At 36.1% G+C, this 17,733-nt stretch overlaps 1 protein-coding gene across 4 annotated transcripts in view; it reads right to left on the reverse strand.

The window, feature by feature from the left end:
* The window catches only part of ANKHD1 (ankyrin repeat and KH domain containing 1), a 129,643-nt gene that overhangs the window by 91,280 nt on the left and 20,630 nt on the right, over positions 1 to 17,733 (reverse strand). For all 4 annotated transcript variants that reach the window (XM_045999003.1, XM_045999005.1, XM_045999002.1 and 1 more), the window contains exons 2-5: positions 8,754 to 8,907; positions 2,172 to 2,328; positions 1,078 to 1,225; positions 375 to 522 (exon numbers count right to left, since the gene is read on the reverse strand). In XM_045999003.1, coding sequence (XP_045854959.1) covers positions 375 to 522; positions 1,078 to 1,225; positions 2,172 to 2,328; positions 8,754 to 8,907 — 607 coding nt within the window. The remainder of the gene's footprint in view (positions 1 to 374; positions 523 to 1,077; positions 1,226 to 2,171; positions 2,329 to 8,753; positions 8,908 to 17,733) is intronic.

Below are 17,733 nucleotides of genomic sequence, written 5' to 3' on the forward strand. Positions count from 1 at the left end.
TAAATGGATTCAGTATGCCCGACAAGAAAAACCCCAGAGGGTAAATACTCTCAGGTTAATCTATAATCTAAAGTTAAGGCAGTTGAATTTAAATGAGATAAAGAATTCTAAGACATACAGTTCCTAATTTTGCCTCTTATGGCAAAAAAGAAACGGTCTCCAGCAGAAAAACTGACAATCTTGGCCAAACAGAATCTCAGTCTTTTGAAGATACCAAATTAATTTAGATTTTACTCATTTCTAATCAATGGCTAAGATTTTTCTGTAGGTTTACAACTGATTTTTCCAGTTGTAAAAATCAAATTTTTATCTCTTAGGTTATAATTAATTATATCAATTTATTTTCCTCAAATTAACACATAATTTCTACTTACCTGTTGCTGACTGGGAGTTAACATCTGCATCATGAAGAAGTAATAATTTCACAATATCTAAATAACCTCCACTAGATGCTGCCATTAGGGGAGTTATGTCTCCTTTATTCCCTCGATCTTCAACATTAGCATGCATAGCAAGCAATACCTTTAAAACACATTACACAGAGAGAGAACAGTCAGTTCTTACTATTAACAGTATTTCTAGAGAAATAAATGCATAAATGCAACAGAAAATGTTAACTGCTCTTGTCAAAGAATATGTATTATGCTTGGGATTATCTAGCAAGAGAACAGCAGAACTATACTACCAAGACAGAAACTAACTGGTAAACACATGGTTATTTCTTAATATTGCTGCAACAGACAGAAAAAATTAAAAGAATTGAGATAATCTGGATGAAATGACAATAAATCACTACTTTACATTCTAGCTGTATATTATTTTTAAAGACAGCTGAAGATATTACTATTACTTTTCTGTGTTTCTTATTCATTAGGAACAGTTTTGAGTAAATGGCAGAAAAATGCACCTTTCCTAGTTACATGTGTAGGCAACAAAATTAATTATGTACCAGGTTCCATTTTACCTACTGCCCAAAAGGAAGGAATCTGGCCTCTAACAATTTCTTTGATTAGTAATAAAAATAAAACATCAAAAACCTTTCCATAATTTCAATCACTGAAGATAAGTTCTGCTTACTTGTGCTAATTCATAATACCCTGCTGAACAAGCCAAACACAGCAGACTTTCTCCTTCTTCTGTATGTTCATTTACACTTCTGCCTTCATCTAGCAATTTACGAACAGCATTCACATCCCCATCTGAACAAGCTTCTGCCAGACTACGACTGAAAACAAAACCATCAACAATTAACCAACAAAGAAAGACTCAGAATCCTATGCTAATAAACTATATTAAATACAAAGAGTCTTACAAAGAAAAATGTTGATACAGTAAGAAAAAAAACTTGTATGAACATTTTGTGTGTTTGTAATACTAATTATCTGTGGAGGCCAGCCAAGCCAGAAAGGCAGTAAACTGAATACAAAAACAGCTGTCATTTTTATTTTCCAAAATGTTCTAACATTTTATCATATTAATTTTCAAATAAAGTCTTAAAAAGTTTTTAAACTCAATCATGCAATAATTCCTAAAGATATCTAGGATATACTCCATGGCTTAAAATTTTATTTGGTAACACAAAATGTGATCTACTGCACAATGGTTAACAAAATTGATAAATCTCAAACTTTAATGTGTATACAAATCACCATGTTTCCTGTTAAAATGTAGAATCTGATTCAGTAGTTCTGAGGTGAGGTCTGGGATTCTGCATTTCTGACAAGTTCTAAAGTGATGCTGATGCTGCTGATTATGGACCATATCTCCGTAACCCACATCTGGATTAGTGTATTAGTAACCCATTTCATTTATTATTTACTCAAGCAGTCAGCTTCCAGTTTACTACTATCATCTTTAGAACAAGTAACTTCCTTAGAAAGAGGAATATGATCTTCCTCACTTTGGATTTCTTACAGAGTCTAGTACAGTACATGCCGTGAGAATACTCGATGAATATGAGTGGAATACAAGAATAAAAATACAGTCTCTGTTTTTATTTCTATGTAACATATATACATTTACGTATCCACTTAAAATATAATACCCATTCTAATATCCACTTAGCGAAAGTTATAATCCCGTCCAAAAGACAGAATTAACCCAAAGCTGCTACTTTCCCAAATTCCACTCAAGAAAATGTTTGATACCCATAAAAAGTATTATACGCATACGTGTCGACTTGTCCCGCACTGTGACTGTTTTCTGCTCTCATCCGTGTCAGTGCAGCAGCAGCTTCATCTAATGCACAGCTTACTGAGGACGTCAGTCTCCGCAACACCTCAGGATCTGCAAAAGCTTTACCATCAGCAGTCGACAATTTGCCAATGCCTTCAATGTGCGTTGATCAGGTGGTGCAGGGAAAGAAAGAACAAAAAAGTGCAAATTGTAGTTACATTACTAAACACTATTATTTAGGGAAAAAAACGGCATAGTCTCCATAGAGAAGGCTGACAATCAGAATATAAGGTTGATAATCATTTTGCCACTAATTCAAAAGGCCACCACATCTTTACAAGGCACATAATATTAATCTGCCCCATACTAACTCCAAATATAACGTAACATGATGCTCACTGAGGTAAATGAATGAAAGTTCTTTCAAAATATATAGTCATACTATAAGATCTCTAGTGGAAGATCATATTTATACTATTTTCAATAATAATGAAGTGGTAGTCAGCACTAATATAACAAACAATCCAACAATTTCTCCCTTTGGTTGAATAGCCACCTAGAACCATCTTCTAGGATAACAGTGTAAATTAAAATAAGTTCATCCTAATATTTATTATGTGGTTAGGATGTGCATGCACTAGAGAGACAAAAAGGGATGAGGCACAGTTTCTGTCCTTACACAGCTCAGGCTAGAAGGACTATTACATGTCTAAGTTGCCAATTAAACTTTTTCTCCAGATTCAGTGAGGAATCGGTGACAACTGTAATGGAAAATTTCAATGATAATATCACTGCCTGATCACTGCTGAAAATGAGAGAAAAATAATCAATAAAATTCTGGAGAACAACAAGAAAAACAAGAAGGGAAAACGTGTCCAATAAGATATAAAATGTATTATGATGCCAGGCAAATTATAAAAGTATGATACTTACACAGAAACAGATAATTAAATATCAAGGATTAAAAAATAGAGACCAAAAAAAGACCCTAGATCATTTGTGAATTCAATATGTATAGATGTGCAATTTCAAATCAAAGGAGATGGGAGGGATTATTTCAAAAACACTGTTCAAAAATTGGTTACCATTCGAAACTAAGTAATATCTCTAATTCACAGCATTCACAAAACTAAATACCAGGTAGACTGAAGGTTTAAATGTTAAAAACAAACACACACTGAATAATACTATTATACTATGTAGTGGTATTTTTCTTTTTTCGTAAAGATTTTATTTATTTGACAGACAGAGATCACAAGTAGGCAGAGAGACAGGCAAAGAGAGGAGGAAGCAGGCTCCCTGCTGAGCAGAGAGTCTGATGCAGGGCTCAATCCCAGGACCCTGAGATCATGACCTGAGCTGAAGGCAGAGGCTTTAACCCACTGAGCCACCCAGGCGCCCTATGTAGTGTTTTTCTAATATGAATATAGGGAGAGACTTTTCTAAGCATGAGACAAATTCCAAAAGCCAGGAAATAAAAGATTAGTACATGTGACATGAAACATTTCTAATTTCAGTAAAATTTTCCATATAATTGAGCACAACATAAAATTAAGGCAAAATGAAAATAATCAATACCCAATAAACTTATTATCATTTATAAAGAATATGATGCAACTTACTGATATTAAAGGAACACAAACTATGAAACTTTGACCAAAAATTGATTGAAGAGGGGCGCCTGGGTGGCTCAGTGGATTAAGCCACTGCCTTCGGCTCAGGTCATGATCTCAGGGTCCTGGGATCGAGCCCCGCATCGGGCTCTCTGCTCCGCAGGGAGCCTGCTTCCTCCTCTCTCTCTGTCTGCCTCTCTGCCTACTTGTGATCTCTCTCTCTGTCAAATAAATAAATAAAATCTTTAAAAAAAAAAAACTGATTGAGGAGTAAGGCCCTCTGAAAGTCATTGACAGGAATGTATATTGGTATAAAGTTGGCAGTGTCATGGCAAATTTGACAAGTTATCAAAATTTTAGATGTAAACATGCTTTGACACAGTGATACCACTTTCTAATAATTTTTCCTATGAAGACACATGCACAAATAAGAAAAGCTACATATGAATATAAAGTACAACAATATTTGTGATATTGGAAAAGAGGAAATAATCTATAAATATCTCTCAATAAGGAACTGGTAAAATAAATTATGGTACAGCTAAGCAAGAGAATATTTTATCTTATCCTTTAAAAGAAGGAGAAAGATCGGGCTGCCTGGGTGGCTCAGTCGGTTGAGCATTCAACTCTTGGTTTCAGCTTGGGTCATGATCTCCAGGTCCCCATGCCGGGCTCTGTGCTGGGTGTGGAGCCTGCCTGAGATTCTTTCTCTTCCTCTCCCTGTGCCCACTGCCTCCCCCACTCTAAAAAAATAATATAAATAAATAAATAAAGGGGGATTATAGAAAGATGCTCATAATAAAGTAAAAAAAAAAAAAAAGGGAAGTTATATTATGTGCAATATGACCCTACTTCAATATGTTAAAAGCTATGTATATGTAAACATATACATTAAAGCTACAAAGGAAAAAGTCTGGAAGTATATGTAAACCTTGACAGTGGGAAGGTTTTATTATCTATTTAATGTATTTCATATTCCTTTAGTTATTTCTAATTGTCTTAAATTATAACTTAGAAAATAATTTAAAAATTCTTCTTGAAATAGCTTTAATCTTTTTTTCCTAAAGTTTACTTACTTAAATATCTGTATACCCAACATGGAGTTCGAATTCACAATCCTGAGATCAAGAATCACATGTTCTTCCAACTGAGCTGACTTTTAGAATCTGTCTCATGCTTAGAAAAGTCTCCCCTATATTCACATTAGAAAAACACAATAGCCAGGCACCCCTGAAATAATTTTAGTTCTTAATTTTCTCTAAGAATATCAAGGAAACCTTGAAAATAATGATTATCTACCTTCTAGGAGGTGTCAGAAACTACTGAATATTTAAATTTTGTATATTTTGACAATTTAAACTCATAATGGTTGGATAGAATATTCTGTCTAAAGAAACTATCAGATATATTTTAAGATTTATTTATTTATTTTTGAGAGAAACAGAGATGGAGAGAGGAGGGAGCGCGAGTTGGGGGACGGGCAAAGGGAGAGAATCTCAAGCAGCCTTCCTGCTGAATGCTGAAAGAAAGAAAAGAGCCCTTTATGAGAAATCATGAGGTGCCCAGAAAAGAAGAAAAATGAGTTTAAAACCCTTAATTAGGGATTAAGGAGTGATACTCACAACACGAGTGAAGTGTGAGCCTAAACCAGAGAGTAAAAACGTACCATTACCTGTAAACAAAGCTTAATTTAGGGAAGAAAAGGAAAGCAGAGAAGACTTGGAGAAGAGAGATGTCTTTTCTCCACATTTCTCTCTCTGCTCTAAGTCAAATAATTCAAGGTTCCAAAGCAAAGCTAAAACAAAACAAAGCAAAACAAATAAAGAATCCAAAATTAGAGGGTGGTCATAGCACTGCCAGTTCAGAAATCTTATACAGTATATCCCTATATCACAAGTAGGAGATGCACTGGAAATCCAGACTCTCAGGGAGGGGCATTCAATGTTATTACGAATGTGATCTTTATACCTTTCTTTAAAAAATTACTAGTTCTGCTTCAGTTTAAACAGTCTTATTCTGTTGTGTCTAATTTTAAGTTTCTATCAGTTCCAAAAAGACACTGTAGGTAGACTAAAAGTCAATCTGCTACAAATTATACCTATACTTTACCATAACAGGACAAAGTTGAAGGAATAACAAAAGATGACATCAAGTAAGCTCATTCTTAACATTTATGTCTTTCCAAGAGTGATATAAAAAACGCTCAATTTATTTTAGCTCTTATTTATCCCAGTCATTATTTGGTCAAATGTAATACTGTTTTTCTTCAGTCACTATGAAATGTGCTAAAAGGCTGTTGTGATTTTTCTGCATACTTATCTTTAATATCATGTCTATTAAAGTACTCAGAAACTGGGGGCACCCAGTTGGCTCAGTCAGGAGAGTATGTGACTCTTGATCTCTGTATTTTGAGTTTGAGTCCCACATTGTGTGTAGAGATTACTTAAATAAATAAACATTAAAAATTTTTTTAATTAGGGGCGCCTGGGTGGCTCAGTGGGTTAAAGCCTCTGCATTCGGCTCGGGTCATGATCCCAGGGTCCTGGGATCGAGCCCTGCATCGGGCTCTCTGCTCCTCGGGGAGTCTGCTTCCTCCTCTCTCTCTGCCTGTCTCTCTGCCTGCTTGTGAACTCTGTCTGTGAAATAAATAAATAAAATTTTTAAAAAATTTTTTAATTAAAAAAAATTTTTTAATAAAAAAAAAGTACTCAGAAACCAAAGTTTCTATACTTTTTAAAAAAGGATTTTATTTATTTGTCAGAGAGAGAGCACAGCAGGGGAGTGGCAGGCAAAGAGAGAAGCAGACTCTCTGCTGAGCAGGGAGCTTGATGTGGGGCTCCATCCCAGGACCCTGGGATCATGACCTGAGCTCAGATGCTTAACAGACTGAGCCACCCAGGAGACCCAAAATTTTCTATACTTTAAAAACCTTCCTTTTTTTTTTTTAAATTTAATTTTTTCAGTGTTCCAAGATTCACTGTTTGTGCACCATACCCAGTATTCCATGCAATACGCACCCTCCTTAATACCCACCACCAGGATCACCCATCCCAACCCCTCCCTTCCAAAACCCTCAGTTTGTTTCTGAGAGTCCACAGTCTCTCATGCTTCGTCTCCCCCTCCAATTCCTTTACTTTTCCTTTCCTTCTCCTAATGTCCTCCATGTTATTCCTTATGCTCCATAAGTAAGTGAAACCTTTCTGTGAGGCACTTGGGTGGATCAGTTAGTTGAATGTCTGACTCTTGGTTTTGGCTCATGATCTTGCAGTTGCAGGACTGAGCTCTGCACTCAGTGTGGAGTCTATTCAGATTCTTCTTCCCTCTCCTTCTGCCTGTCCCCATTTGTGCACTCTCTCTCTCACTCTCTCAAATGAATAAATAAAATCTTTAAAAAAAAAAAGCTTTTTATTTTGAATTTTTTCAAAGATTTTATTTATTTATTTATTTGACAGACAGCGATCACAAGAGGCAGAGAGGCAGGCAGAGAGAGAGAGAGAGAGAGAGAGGAGGAAGCAGGCTCCCCGAAGAGCAGAGAGCCCGATGTGGGGCTCGATCCCAGGACCTTGGGATCATGACCTTAGCCGAAGGCAGAGGCATTAACCCACTGAGCCACCCAAGTGCCCCTATTTTTGAATTTTCTGCATTTAAATGTTTTTAATATAGGATAAGGTTATGTATATGGCACTCTAACAAGCTTTTAGGCACTACTTTTATTTTTTAATTTTTGGGCACTATTTTCAAAGATAACCTACACATTCTTCTAGACTAAATTCTTACATATAGGGCACCTGGGTGGCCCAATGAGTTAAGCAGCTGCCTTTGGCTCAGGTCATGATCATGTGGTCCTGGGATCAAGCCCTGAGAGGGGCTCCCTGCTCATCAGGGAGTCTGCTTCTCCTCTCCCGCTACCCCTCCCTCTGCTTGTGTTCTCTCTCTCTCTAACAAATAAATAAATAAGCCTTTAAAAAATTGTTTTAAATAAATTCTTACATGTATTTAATATGCACATATATTTATGCTAGATAAGTAACTAAAAGGAGTAACATACAAAGTGAACATATCTCAAAAGCAATTTACAGAAAAAAAGAAAAGCAATATACAAAAATTAGAAAAAGTAAAACTTCCTTCTTAAAACAATTTTAGTTGATGGGCACCTGGGTGGCTCAGTGCGTTAAAGCCTCTGCCTTCAGCTCAGGTCATGATCCCACGGTTCTGAGATCAAGCCCCACATCGGGCTCTCTGCTCAGCAGGGAGCCCACTTCCCTTCCTCTCTCTCTACCTGCCTCTGCCTGCTTGTGATCTTTGTCAAATAAAATCTAAAAAAAAAAAAAAAAAAAAAATTAAAACAATTTTAGTTGATAAAAGGCTTTCATTATAGTGGAATTGAAACCTAGTACAACAAATAACATGCATGTTGTACAATACAAACAGTGATGAGTATATATTAGTGAGAAAGTATGCTTATCACAGATTTTTCTCTTATCCTATCATAGAACAAGAAGTTGATATAAAGCTTAGTATATTTCAGTCTAATTTTGTGTCCAATTTTTATGTCTTCTAAGAAAAAAATAGCAATTTATAATTGTTATTCCTAGATGAAAGTGAATATGTAAATAATCACATGCAGAATACCCAGATCAGTTAAGATCAAAGATTCATAATCTGATGAATTTATCTCCCACATTTATAATGTAATTGGTAAAAGGTTAAGTTTTCCTTAATAACAAGCTGATTATCTAAGACCTTAAAAACAGTGCTGAGCCCTAGAATCATCCATTGAAAACTTTCATCTAAGAATTTTTGAAATATGAAACGTGAACATTTTCTTTAGGAAATACAAAACATAATACATCTTAAGAGTTCAAATTTCATATAATGTCATAGTTTTGGGGTAATTTTATACAGCTTTGTATAGAGATCTAGACTTTTAAAGAAATGAAAATAAGAAAACCAGAAATAAATTACCTGCTGCTTCCAGCAACGCTTCTAATCGTGCCTGTGTCTCTGGATCCACAGTACGTAAGTCTGCTCCTTCTGCAGTGCTCGATAAGAATATCTCTGATGTTGTTTTAAGTACTGGGTTATCCAGATCTTCTTGGTCCAAAATAAATGATTCGACCTGTTTATGAATTAAAAATGTAATAGCCATGAAACTGATCTCAATATTGGTAGAATAACTGCAATTTAAGATAATATGATTTCTGATTTTGAATTTAAGTATAAGCAGATAAATTACTGTAGAAATATGGGGTTGTGGGAAGGGACTTTGAAGGAGCCTCGTATCTTCAGACATGACTACAGTGTAACTCAGACACAGCAGATTCCAGTTTCCTGAAGAACACTGTACCTTCTGTGCCTAGCATGGAGCTTGAAAAGCAGTTTTTGTTTTTTCTTTTTAATGAAACAAGTACAAGAACATAGTCCCTGGAAAGATCTAAATAGGACTAAATAGTAAAAAGACTAGATAGCATCGATAGGTCAGTAAGGCTCCATTTTTCCTCTTTTAATCAATTTACTAAATTCTGATTCTTAAAATAAGATTTAATACACTGCCAAATATCTGTAACCCTATAGATAAGAAAGCTCCATGAAGTTAAGAAACACACCTGTTTGTTCACTGCTCTGTCCTCTGGGCCCAAGAATATCTCATATACAGTAGGTATTGAATTCATATTTGTTGAAATTAATGAATAGTATAAGCAAAAGCAACTTATGAAAATCAATTTCAAATCAACTTAATTCTAAAATGAATTTTCTTAACAAATAAAATATGTACAATTTTTCGGGGAAGCAATTTGGAAATGTGTTTCAAAATGCTTTAAAAGGCTCATGCCCTTTGATTCAGTAATTCCATTTTAAGGAATCTATCCTAGAGCTACCCTATGACCCAGCTATCGCACTACTGGGTATTCACCCTAAAGATATAAATGGAGTGATCCAAAGGGGCACGTGCACCCCAATGTTGATAGCAGCAATGTCCACAATAACCAAACTATGGAAAGAACCTAGATGTCCATCAACAGATGAATGGATAAAGAAGATGTGGTATATATATACAATTGAATACTATGCAGCCATCAAAAAAAAAAAAAACAAAAAACCCCGAAATCTTGCCATTTGCAACGACGTGGATAGAACTGGAGGGTATTATGCTAAGTGAAATAAGTCAGCCAGAGAAAGAATTATTATATGATCTCTCTGATATGAGGATTTGAGAGGCAGGGCGGGGGGTCATGGGGGGGAGGGAAGGAAAAAATGAAACAAGATGGGATTGGGAAGGCGACAAACCATAAGAGACTCTTAATCTTAGGAAACAAATGGAGGGTTGCTGGGGGGTGGGGGAGGGAGGGACAGGGTGGCTGGGTTATGGACACTGGGGAAGGTATGTGCTATGGTGAGTGCTGTGAATTGTGTAAGACTGATGATTCACAGACCTGTACCCCTGAAGCAAATAATAAATTATATGGTAATAAAACAATAAATAAATAAAATTATACAAAGGTATCTGAAAGCAAGACAAAAATATGCAAGGATGGTCACTGCACATTAATTCAAATTCCAAAAACGAGAGGGGAAAAAACTACAATTGGTAATTTGGTAAATACATTCTGTCCATTCACAGGATGGACTGCCATGCAGTCATTAAAAACAATGTTTCTAAAGCAAATTTGGTGACATGAGAAAGTATTCGTAAAGTGAAATGAAAATCACAAGATTCAAAACAGTATGATCTTTATTTTGCTAAAAGTATATATATATATATATGTATGTATGTAACATGAACATGACTATTATGTATATAATCCTGAGTATATATTTATGTATCCAGATAGGTCTACAATATATAAATACATAGATTTACATATGAATACAAAAATACATTTATATTTGGAGACAGATAGAAAAAAAGGAACAGAAAGGTTAAGTACTTCTCCAAGGTCACACAGCTAATAAATGACAAAGATTGTTTTCAAACCCCACCACAAAGCTACAAGTCTATGCTCTTAACTACTAGGCAATGCTACTTCAGAGGGCCACAGTTTTTGGACTACATTATTTGGCATATCTGGTTAGTTTGTCATCAGTTTCATAATGGCCACCAAATAAACATCCTAAGAAAGACGGTAAAGTTAAAATGATTAGGATACATTTTATTACCTAGTGAAGTACTAAAATTTTACAAAATAAACCTTTAACTTCACAACTAATAACAATAGTGAAACATGTTACTGTGCTGCAATACAGCTTCTTTAATATGTAATTACAGACAAAGATCCCATTCTAGATCCATTGGAAGATAAATGTATCCTATCGGTTGTTAAATGATATGAAAAGATAACTGCCTGTACAATAAAAATCTTCCTACAGGCCCAAGAAATTATTAGGTGTTTGCAAATAAGTATACCTGCCAGTTGTAAGGACAGGTAAAACCAACATGTCAAATTCTGGAATTTTTTTTATTACAGATGGTATATCAGAGTTAACATTTCTGGGACACCTGGGTGGCTCAGTCAGTTAAGCATCTGCCTTCGGCTCAGGTCATGATCCCAGGGTCCTGGGTTCAGAGTCCCACACTGGACTCCCTGCTCAGTGGGAAGCCTGCTTCTCCCTTACCCTTTCGCTCTCCGTGCTTGTTCTCTCTCGCTCTCTCTGACAAATAAATAAGTAAAATCTTGAAAAGACTTTAAAGACAGAGAGAGAGCGAGCAAGCACATGCATGAGCAGAGTGAAGGACAGAGAGAGAAACAGACTCCCCGCCAAACAGGGAGCCCGATGTGGGGGTGAATCCTAGGACTCCGGGGATTATGTCTCCAGCTGAAGGCAGCCACTTAATCAACTGAGCCACCCAGGCGCACCCCCCACCGTTTTAAAAGATTTTATTTATTTATTTATTTGTTTGTTTGAGACAGAGAGAAAATAAACAAAATCTTCAGAAAAAAAAGTTAACATTTCTATTTTATAAAAAGCATTCATTTAATGTGGTATTAAACATATTTTGGAGACAAATACAGATTTGCACTGTGTTAACACTTTAAAAATCCAAGTTAAGGATTCTCTATTCTCACTTATTCACTTTCCGAGTATTTACTTAAGTCCTGATTTTTTTTTAAGATTTTATTTATTTATTTGAAAGAGAGAACACTACAGAGAGAGAGAAGGCGTGCACACCTGAATAGCGGGGCAAGAAGGGGGTAGGGGCAGAGAAAGAGGGAGAAGCAAATTCCCTGCTGAGCAGGGAGCCTGATGCGGAGCTCGATTCCAGGACCCTGGGATCCTTACCTGAGCCCAAGGCAGAGGCTTAATCTACTGAGCCACCCAGGCGCCCTGAAGTCCTGTTTTATATGAAGCACCTCAACAGTACGAAATGTGGCAGAAGATGTAAGTCAAAGGCAACATGGCTATCACAAAAGGCCTCAGAGAGAAATAAAAAGTACAGAAATAGCAATAATATTAGTATCACATATTCCCAAGGAGCACATTCCCAAGTGTTTGGGAAGAATCAAGTTTGGAAAAAAACACAAAATAGAGGTATGTCCCTTACAAGGGCTTGTAACTTCTCTCTAAAATTTAAAATTCCTACGACAGTTTATCCAGTTTAATTCTCCTACATCTTAAAATGCATGTAAATTCAAGTTTCAGTAAGGCAACATGACATAATGGAAAGAATAATTGAACTACAACTCAGGAGAATTAGATTGAAGCGTCAGTTTCACCAGGCACTATGTGTGACGTTAAGCATGTCACTTTCTGTCTTTCTGATGTTCCATTTCTTCCTCAATAAATAAAGAAAACACTTGCCCCACCTATCTTACAGTGCCCCACCTATCTTACACCTATGATGATGAAATAAGGTAAAATAATTTGAAAATAATAAAACACTATATGAATGTAATTCTTAGAATATTAATGTAATTCTTAGAATATTAATTCTGTGTAATTACAACTCTTTTGTCCTGATCCTCACCAGTATTTATCTTCTGTGCCCTTTGAAACTAAAAGAATGATATTTACTGAGAATCTCACATGATACATTTTCATCAGAATTCACTTAAATTCTTTTTTAAAAATTTTTCCAGTTTTATTAAGATATAACTGACATACATTGCATGAGTTTAAGGTGTACTAACATAATGATTTCATATATGTATGCACTGTGAAATGACCACCACAGAAAGTTTAATTAAAATCCACAATTTCATAGTTATAATTTTTTTTTCTTGTCATGATCACATCAATTTTCAAGTGTAGTTTTAGGCATTTTATATTTAAGTTCTGACCCAAAAGATCAAATTTTAGGAGCACCCGGCTGCCTCAGTCAGAGGAATGTGTAACTCTTGATCTCAGGGTCGTGAGTTTAAGCTCCATGTGGGAAGCAGAGATTACTTAAATAAAACTTAAAAATAAATAAATGAATAATAAAAGGATCAAATTTTAAATAACCACAATACTTGTGGGAAAATCTCAATTTCACAAATGAGTTGTAATTATACATAACTATACACACAGATATCCGAATACGATTAGATATGCCAAAAAGCACTAACTCTAATAAATTCTTTGTCCTACCCTCTATAAAATTTTAAAAGCCTGCCTCAATGTGGAATCAACAAAAGAACAAAATATCCAGTTATGTCTATTACTCTGGAAATATTTGGCAGTTCATAATATATTATGGCAGTTCATAAATATCTTACCTGGTAAACCTGTTAGAAGACATATTTTTATAATTCAGATTGCAATAGCATTACCTTAACCAGCCAACATGGAAACCATTTACAGCAACACAGAAATACTAAAATTAGCCCAATTCTGTATATGTAACATAAAAGTCTTGGTGATACAGTCCAAAAAAAAAAAAAATCTAGAAAATGTATAAGTCCAAAATAATGTTCTATCTAATTAAATTAGTCTTTATCATATAAATGAATATAGAAGCCCCGAAGTATCTTACATAAAGCTAAAGGATCACACAAATGTCCTTACTGGCCAATGATAATTACATAACTCTCGATCAAGCAGCTACACTGAGCAGCAAACAGAAAACATTCACCTATACTGGTACTGTTTTTGCCAATGACAAGAAAGTTTATGTTAAGTCTTAAAGATTGCAGATTTTTTTTTCCATCTCTTGATTAGGTACAAAAACAAAAGGTGGAAGAAAAAAGATAAAAGGGAATCTGGCCTCCCCAAAATATTCTTCTTTTATAGGTAATCTTTTCTAAATGCTACAGGCAAAACACTTTATGTCTTCCATCTCAAAAGTCTTTCCTCACCCTTCCTTCTTTAAAAAGACATGAGTAGGGGCACCTGGATGGCTCAGTGGGTTGAGCCTCTGCTTTTGGCCTGGGTCATGATCTCAGGGTCCTGGGATGGAGCATCCATCTCTCTCATCAGGGAACCTGCTTCAACATGCGCGCGCCCCCCCCACCCCACCTCTCTGCCCACTTCTGACCTGTCAAATTAAATAAAATCTTTAAAAAAAAAAAAAAGACATGAGTATATGATAATTGTCTTTCTCTGACTTATTTTGATCTCACTGATATGAGGAATTTGAGAAACAAGACAGAGGATCATAGAGGAAGGGAGGGAAAAATGAAAGGAGGAAACCAGAGAGGGAGACAAACCATAAGAACTTTTAACCTTAGGAAACAAACAGGGTTGCAGAGTGGAGGGGGTTGGGAGGGATGAGGTGGCTGGGCGATGTACACTGGGGCGGGTGTGTGCAAGAGTGAGTGCTGTGACTTGTGTAAGACTGATGAATCAGACCTGTAACCCTGAAACAAATAATACATTATATGTTTTATTTTTTTTTAATATTTTACTTATTTATTTGACAGAGAGAGAGAGAGAGACAGCGAGAGAGGGAACAGGGAGCCAGATGCAGGGGAGCCAGATGCAGGGCTGGATCCATCCAGATTTGAGCCGAAAGCAGACACCCAACCGACTGAGCCACCTAGGCACCGGAATACATTATATGTTAATAAAAAAAAAAAAAGTATAGTAGCTTCAACTAGAATTTAAACAAAGTGGGGGCAGGGTGGAAAAGGGGAACAAGCATTTTCTCCTATTTTTTTATCCCATTTGACATTTCAGAAATGAACAACTGAATGACAACAGTTATTAGGAAAACTAACCACAGACTCAACTACTGCCATCTTAAAAGACAAAGTCAGATACCTGACCAAAATCTAGTTAGAAAAATCATTTATTAACTAAGCTATGCTTTGGCCAAAACTTATTTCCACTAAAAAATAACAACAAAACCCCACACAATTTCTATCAAGTGTAAGTAAGCAGTGTTATAATAAAACATTAACAATATTAATGTTTTAAGTCTTAAAAGAGTGAAACAATAATACCTCACCTATATATTTGTCAATAACCAACTGCTACGTTCTATAAGGTATATTTCAAGAAATAGCAATTGCTAGTAAGTTAGTAAAAAAGGAACATTTGAGCATAAAATATGTATATTATATATATTTGTTTATATATTCTCCAGTCATCTGGTCATCTCATTCAACAAGCAAATAGACTACCAAGCTCTCAAATGTAAGTTGAAAATACATTTATACAGAACACCTTTTAATCTAACAATGAATTATGAAACTTTAATTTTAAACATGTTAAATAAATTCATATTTTGAGCTGGGGACTAAAATATTAGTAGCCACAAATTTTGTGTCTGCCAAACTTTAAGAATCATCATCACTCCCATGAATTCCAACCGGACCTATGAGAAGAGTAAATGTTTTATACTACTTTTATACTACCTCCTCTCACAAACTTTCAAAAATAAAGCTCCCACAGGGTGCCTGGGTGGCTCAGTGGATTAAGCCTCTGCCTTTGGCTCAGGTCATGATCTCAGGGTCCTGGGATCGAGCCCCGCAATGGGCTCTCTGCTCGACGGGGAGCCTGCTTTCCCCTCCCTCTCTGCCTACTTGTGATCTCTGTCTGTCAAATAAATAAATAAAATCTTAAAAAAAAAAATAAAGCTCCCTTAAGAGACTCAGATTTGAGGAGCGCCTGGCTGGCTCAGTCAGAGGAGTGTGTGGCTCTTGATCTTTGGGTTGTGAGTTCAAGCTTCAAGTTGGGTGTAGAGATTACTAAAAAATAAATAAATTTATTAAAGAAGTCTCTTGAAAAAGAAAAGAGATTCAAATTTCATAATTTAAAATGGAAATCTACATAAAACATTGTAAACATCAGAAACATTTTTAAACATTTGCTGTATCTTTTCTCTTTTGTACAGCTTATATTTCGATAGACCAGTATGTCTTACTTTTACCCACTCAAAGTAAGCCCTCTACTTTGTCAGAATCAGCATTTATACCATTTTAGAATGTAGGTGGTTTATGATCGATCTCTACTTGGAAGAGCAAAAATTATGGATCAGTGTTCCAAAAGATAATTACTGAAGGACAGAGCAATTCTTTTTTGCAAAAAAACATAGTATTCAAAAGTTTTGACAGTAGTGTCACCATAAACATGCCCCAAGATGCACTCAAAGGGAGAAAGTAATATAGTTGCAATTTAGGACCAAATAATGATAAATTTAGGAATGAGTTTTGCTGATACCATAAGACCCAATAAAATCAGCAAAAACATCTTGGAATACTGGAATGAAAAGGCTATATTTCTTAACATAAAACTTTTCAAGTTTCTTTCTACAAGGCAAATTTTATTCCTAATTTCAGACCCACAATCCTCTTCTCAAAAAACAGTAATGGTACCTTGGACTTCCTGAAGTTGATTAATTTCATACAGTTCAAGAGAGAACCAGTGTGCTTTTCCTAATTCTAAGTTAAAGCTAGAGAAAATTAACTTCACTTTGCTCAATTACAGAAACGCAATTTCTAATGTATAGTTTTAATACAGAACCTTTTTTTTATTTAAAAAATTTTTTCTTTTAAGATTTTATTTATTTGACAGAGATCACAAGTAGGCAGAGAGGGAGGCAGTGGGTGGGGGTGGGGGGTGGGGGGCGGAAGCAGGTTCTCTGCTGAGCAGAGAGCCCAATGCAGGGCTTGATCCCAGGACCCCGGGATTATGACCTGAGCCAAAGGCTGAGGCTTTAACCCACTGAGCCACCCAGGCGTCCCCAGAATCTATTTTTTTTTTTATTCTTCTAATTAAAGATGGGGAAAAGGAAGGTCTTCTTAAAAGTAATTGCTACTTGGGGGGCCCGGCTGGCTGAGTTGGTAGAGCACGTGACTCTTTCTTTTTTTTTTTTTAAAGATTTTATTTATTTATTTGACAGAGCGAGATCACAAGTAGGCAGAGAGGCAGGCAGAGAGAGAGGGGAGGAAGCAGGCTCCCTGCCAAGCAGAGAGCCCGATGCAGAACTCGATCCCAGGACCCTGAGATCATGACCTGAGCCAAAGGCAGAGGCTTAACCCACTGAGCCACCCAGGCATCCTAAAAACTGTGCTGTTTAGAATAAAAAAGCTAATGAATTAAGAGCATTAAAAAACAGGCTACCATTAACAAAATGCCTCACATTTACCAGCATTTTCTATATATTATTCCAATCAATCATCTTTTTTAAACGATTTATTTATTTTAGAGAGAGCAGGGGAGCGGGAGAGGGAGAGAGAGAAGATCATTTTTTTCCTAAAAGATTATTTATTTATGGGGCGCCTGGGTGGCTCAGTGGGTTGAAGCCTCTGCGTTCGGCTCAGGTCATGATCCCAGGGTCCTGGAATCGAGCCCCACATCGGGCTCTCTGCTCAGCAGAGAGCCTGCTTCCTCCTCTCTTCTGCCTGCCTCTCTGCCTGCTTGTGATCTCTGTATATCAAGTAAATAAATAAAATCTGAAAAAAAAAAAAAAAGATTTACTTATTTATTTGACAGAAACAGTGAGAGAGGGAACAGAAGCAGGGGGAGTGGGAGAGGGAGAAGCAGGCTTCCCTGCCAAGCAGGGAGACCGATGCAGGGTTTGATC

The sequence above is a fragment of the Meles meles genome, chromosome 3, assembly GCF_922984935.1.
Source record: "Meles meles chromosome 3, mMelMel3.1 paternal haplotype, whole genome shotgun sequence".
NCBI classification, from domain to species: Eukaryota; Metazoa; Chordata; class Mammalia; order Carnivora; family Mustelidae; genus Meles; species Meles meles.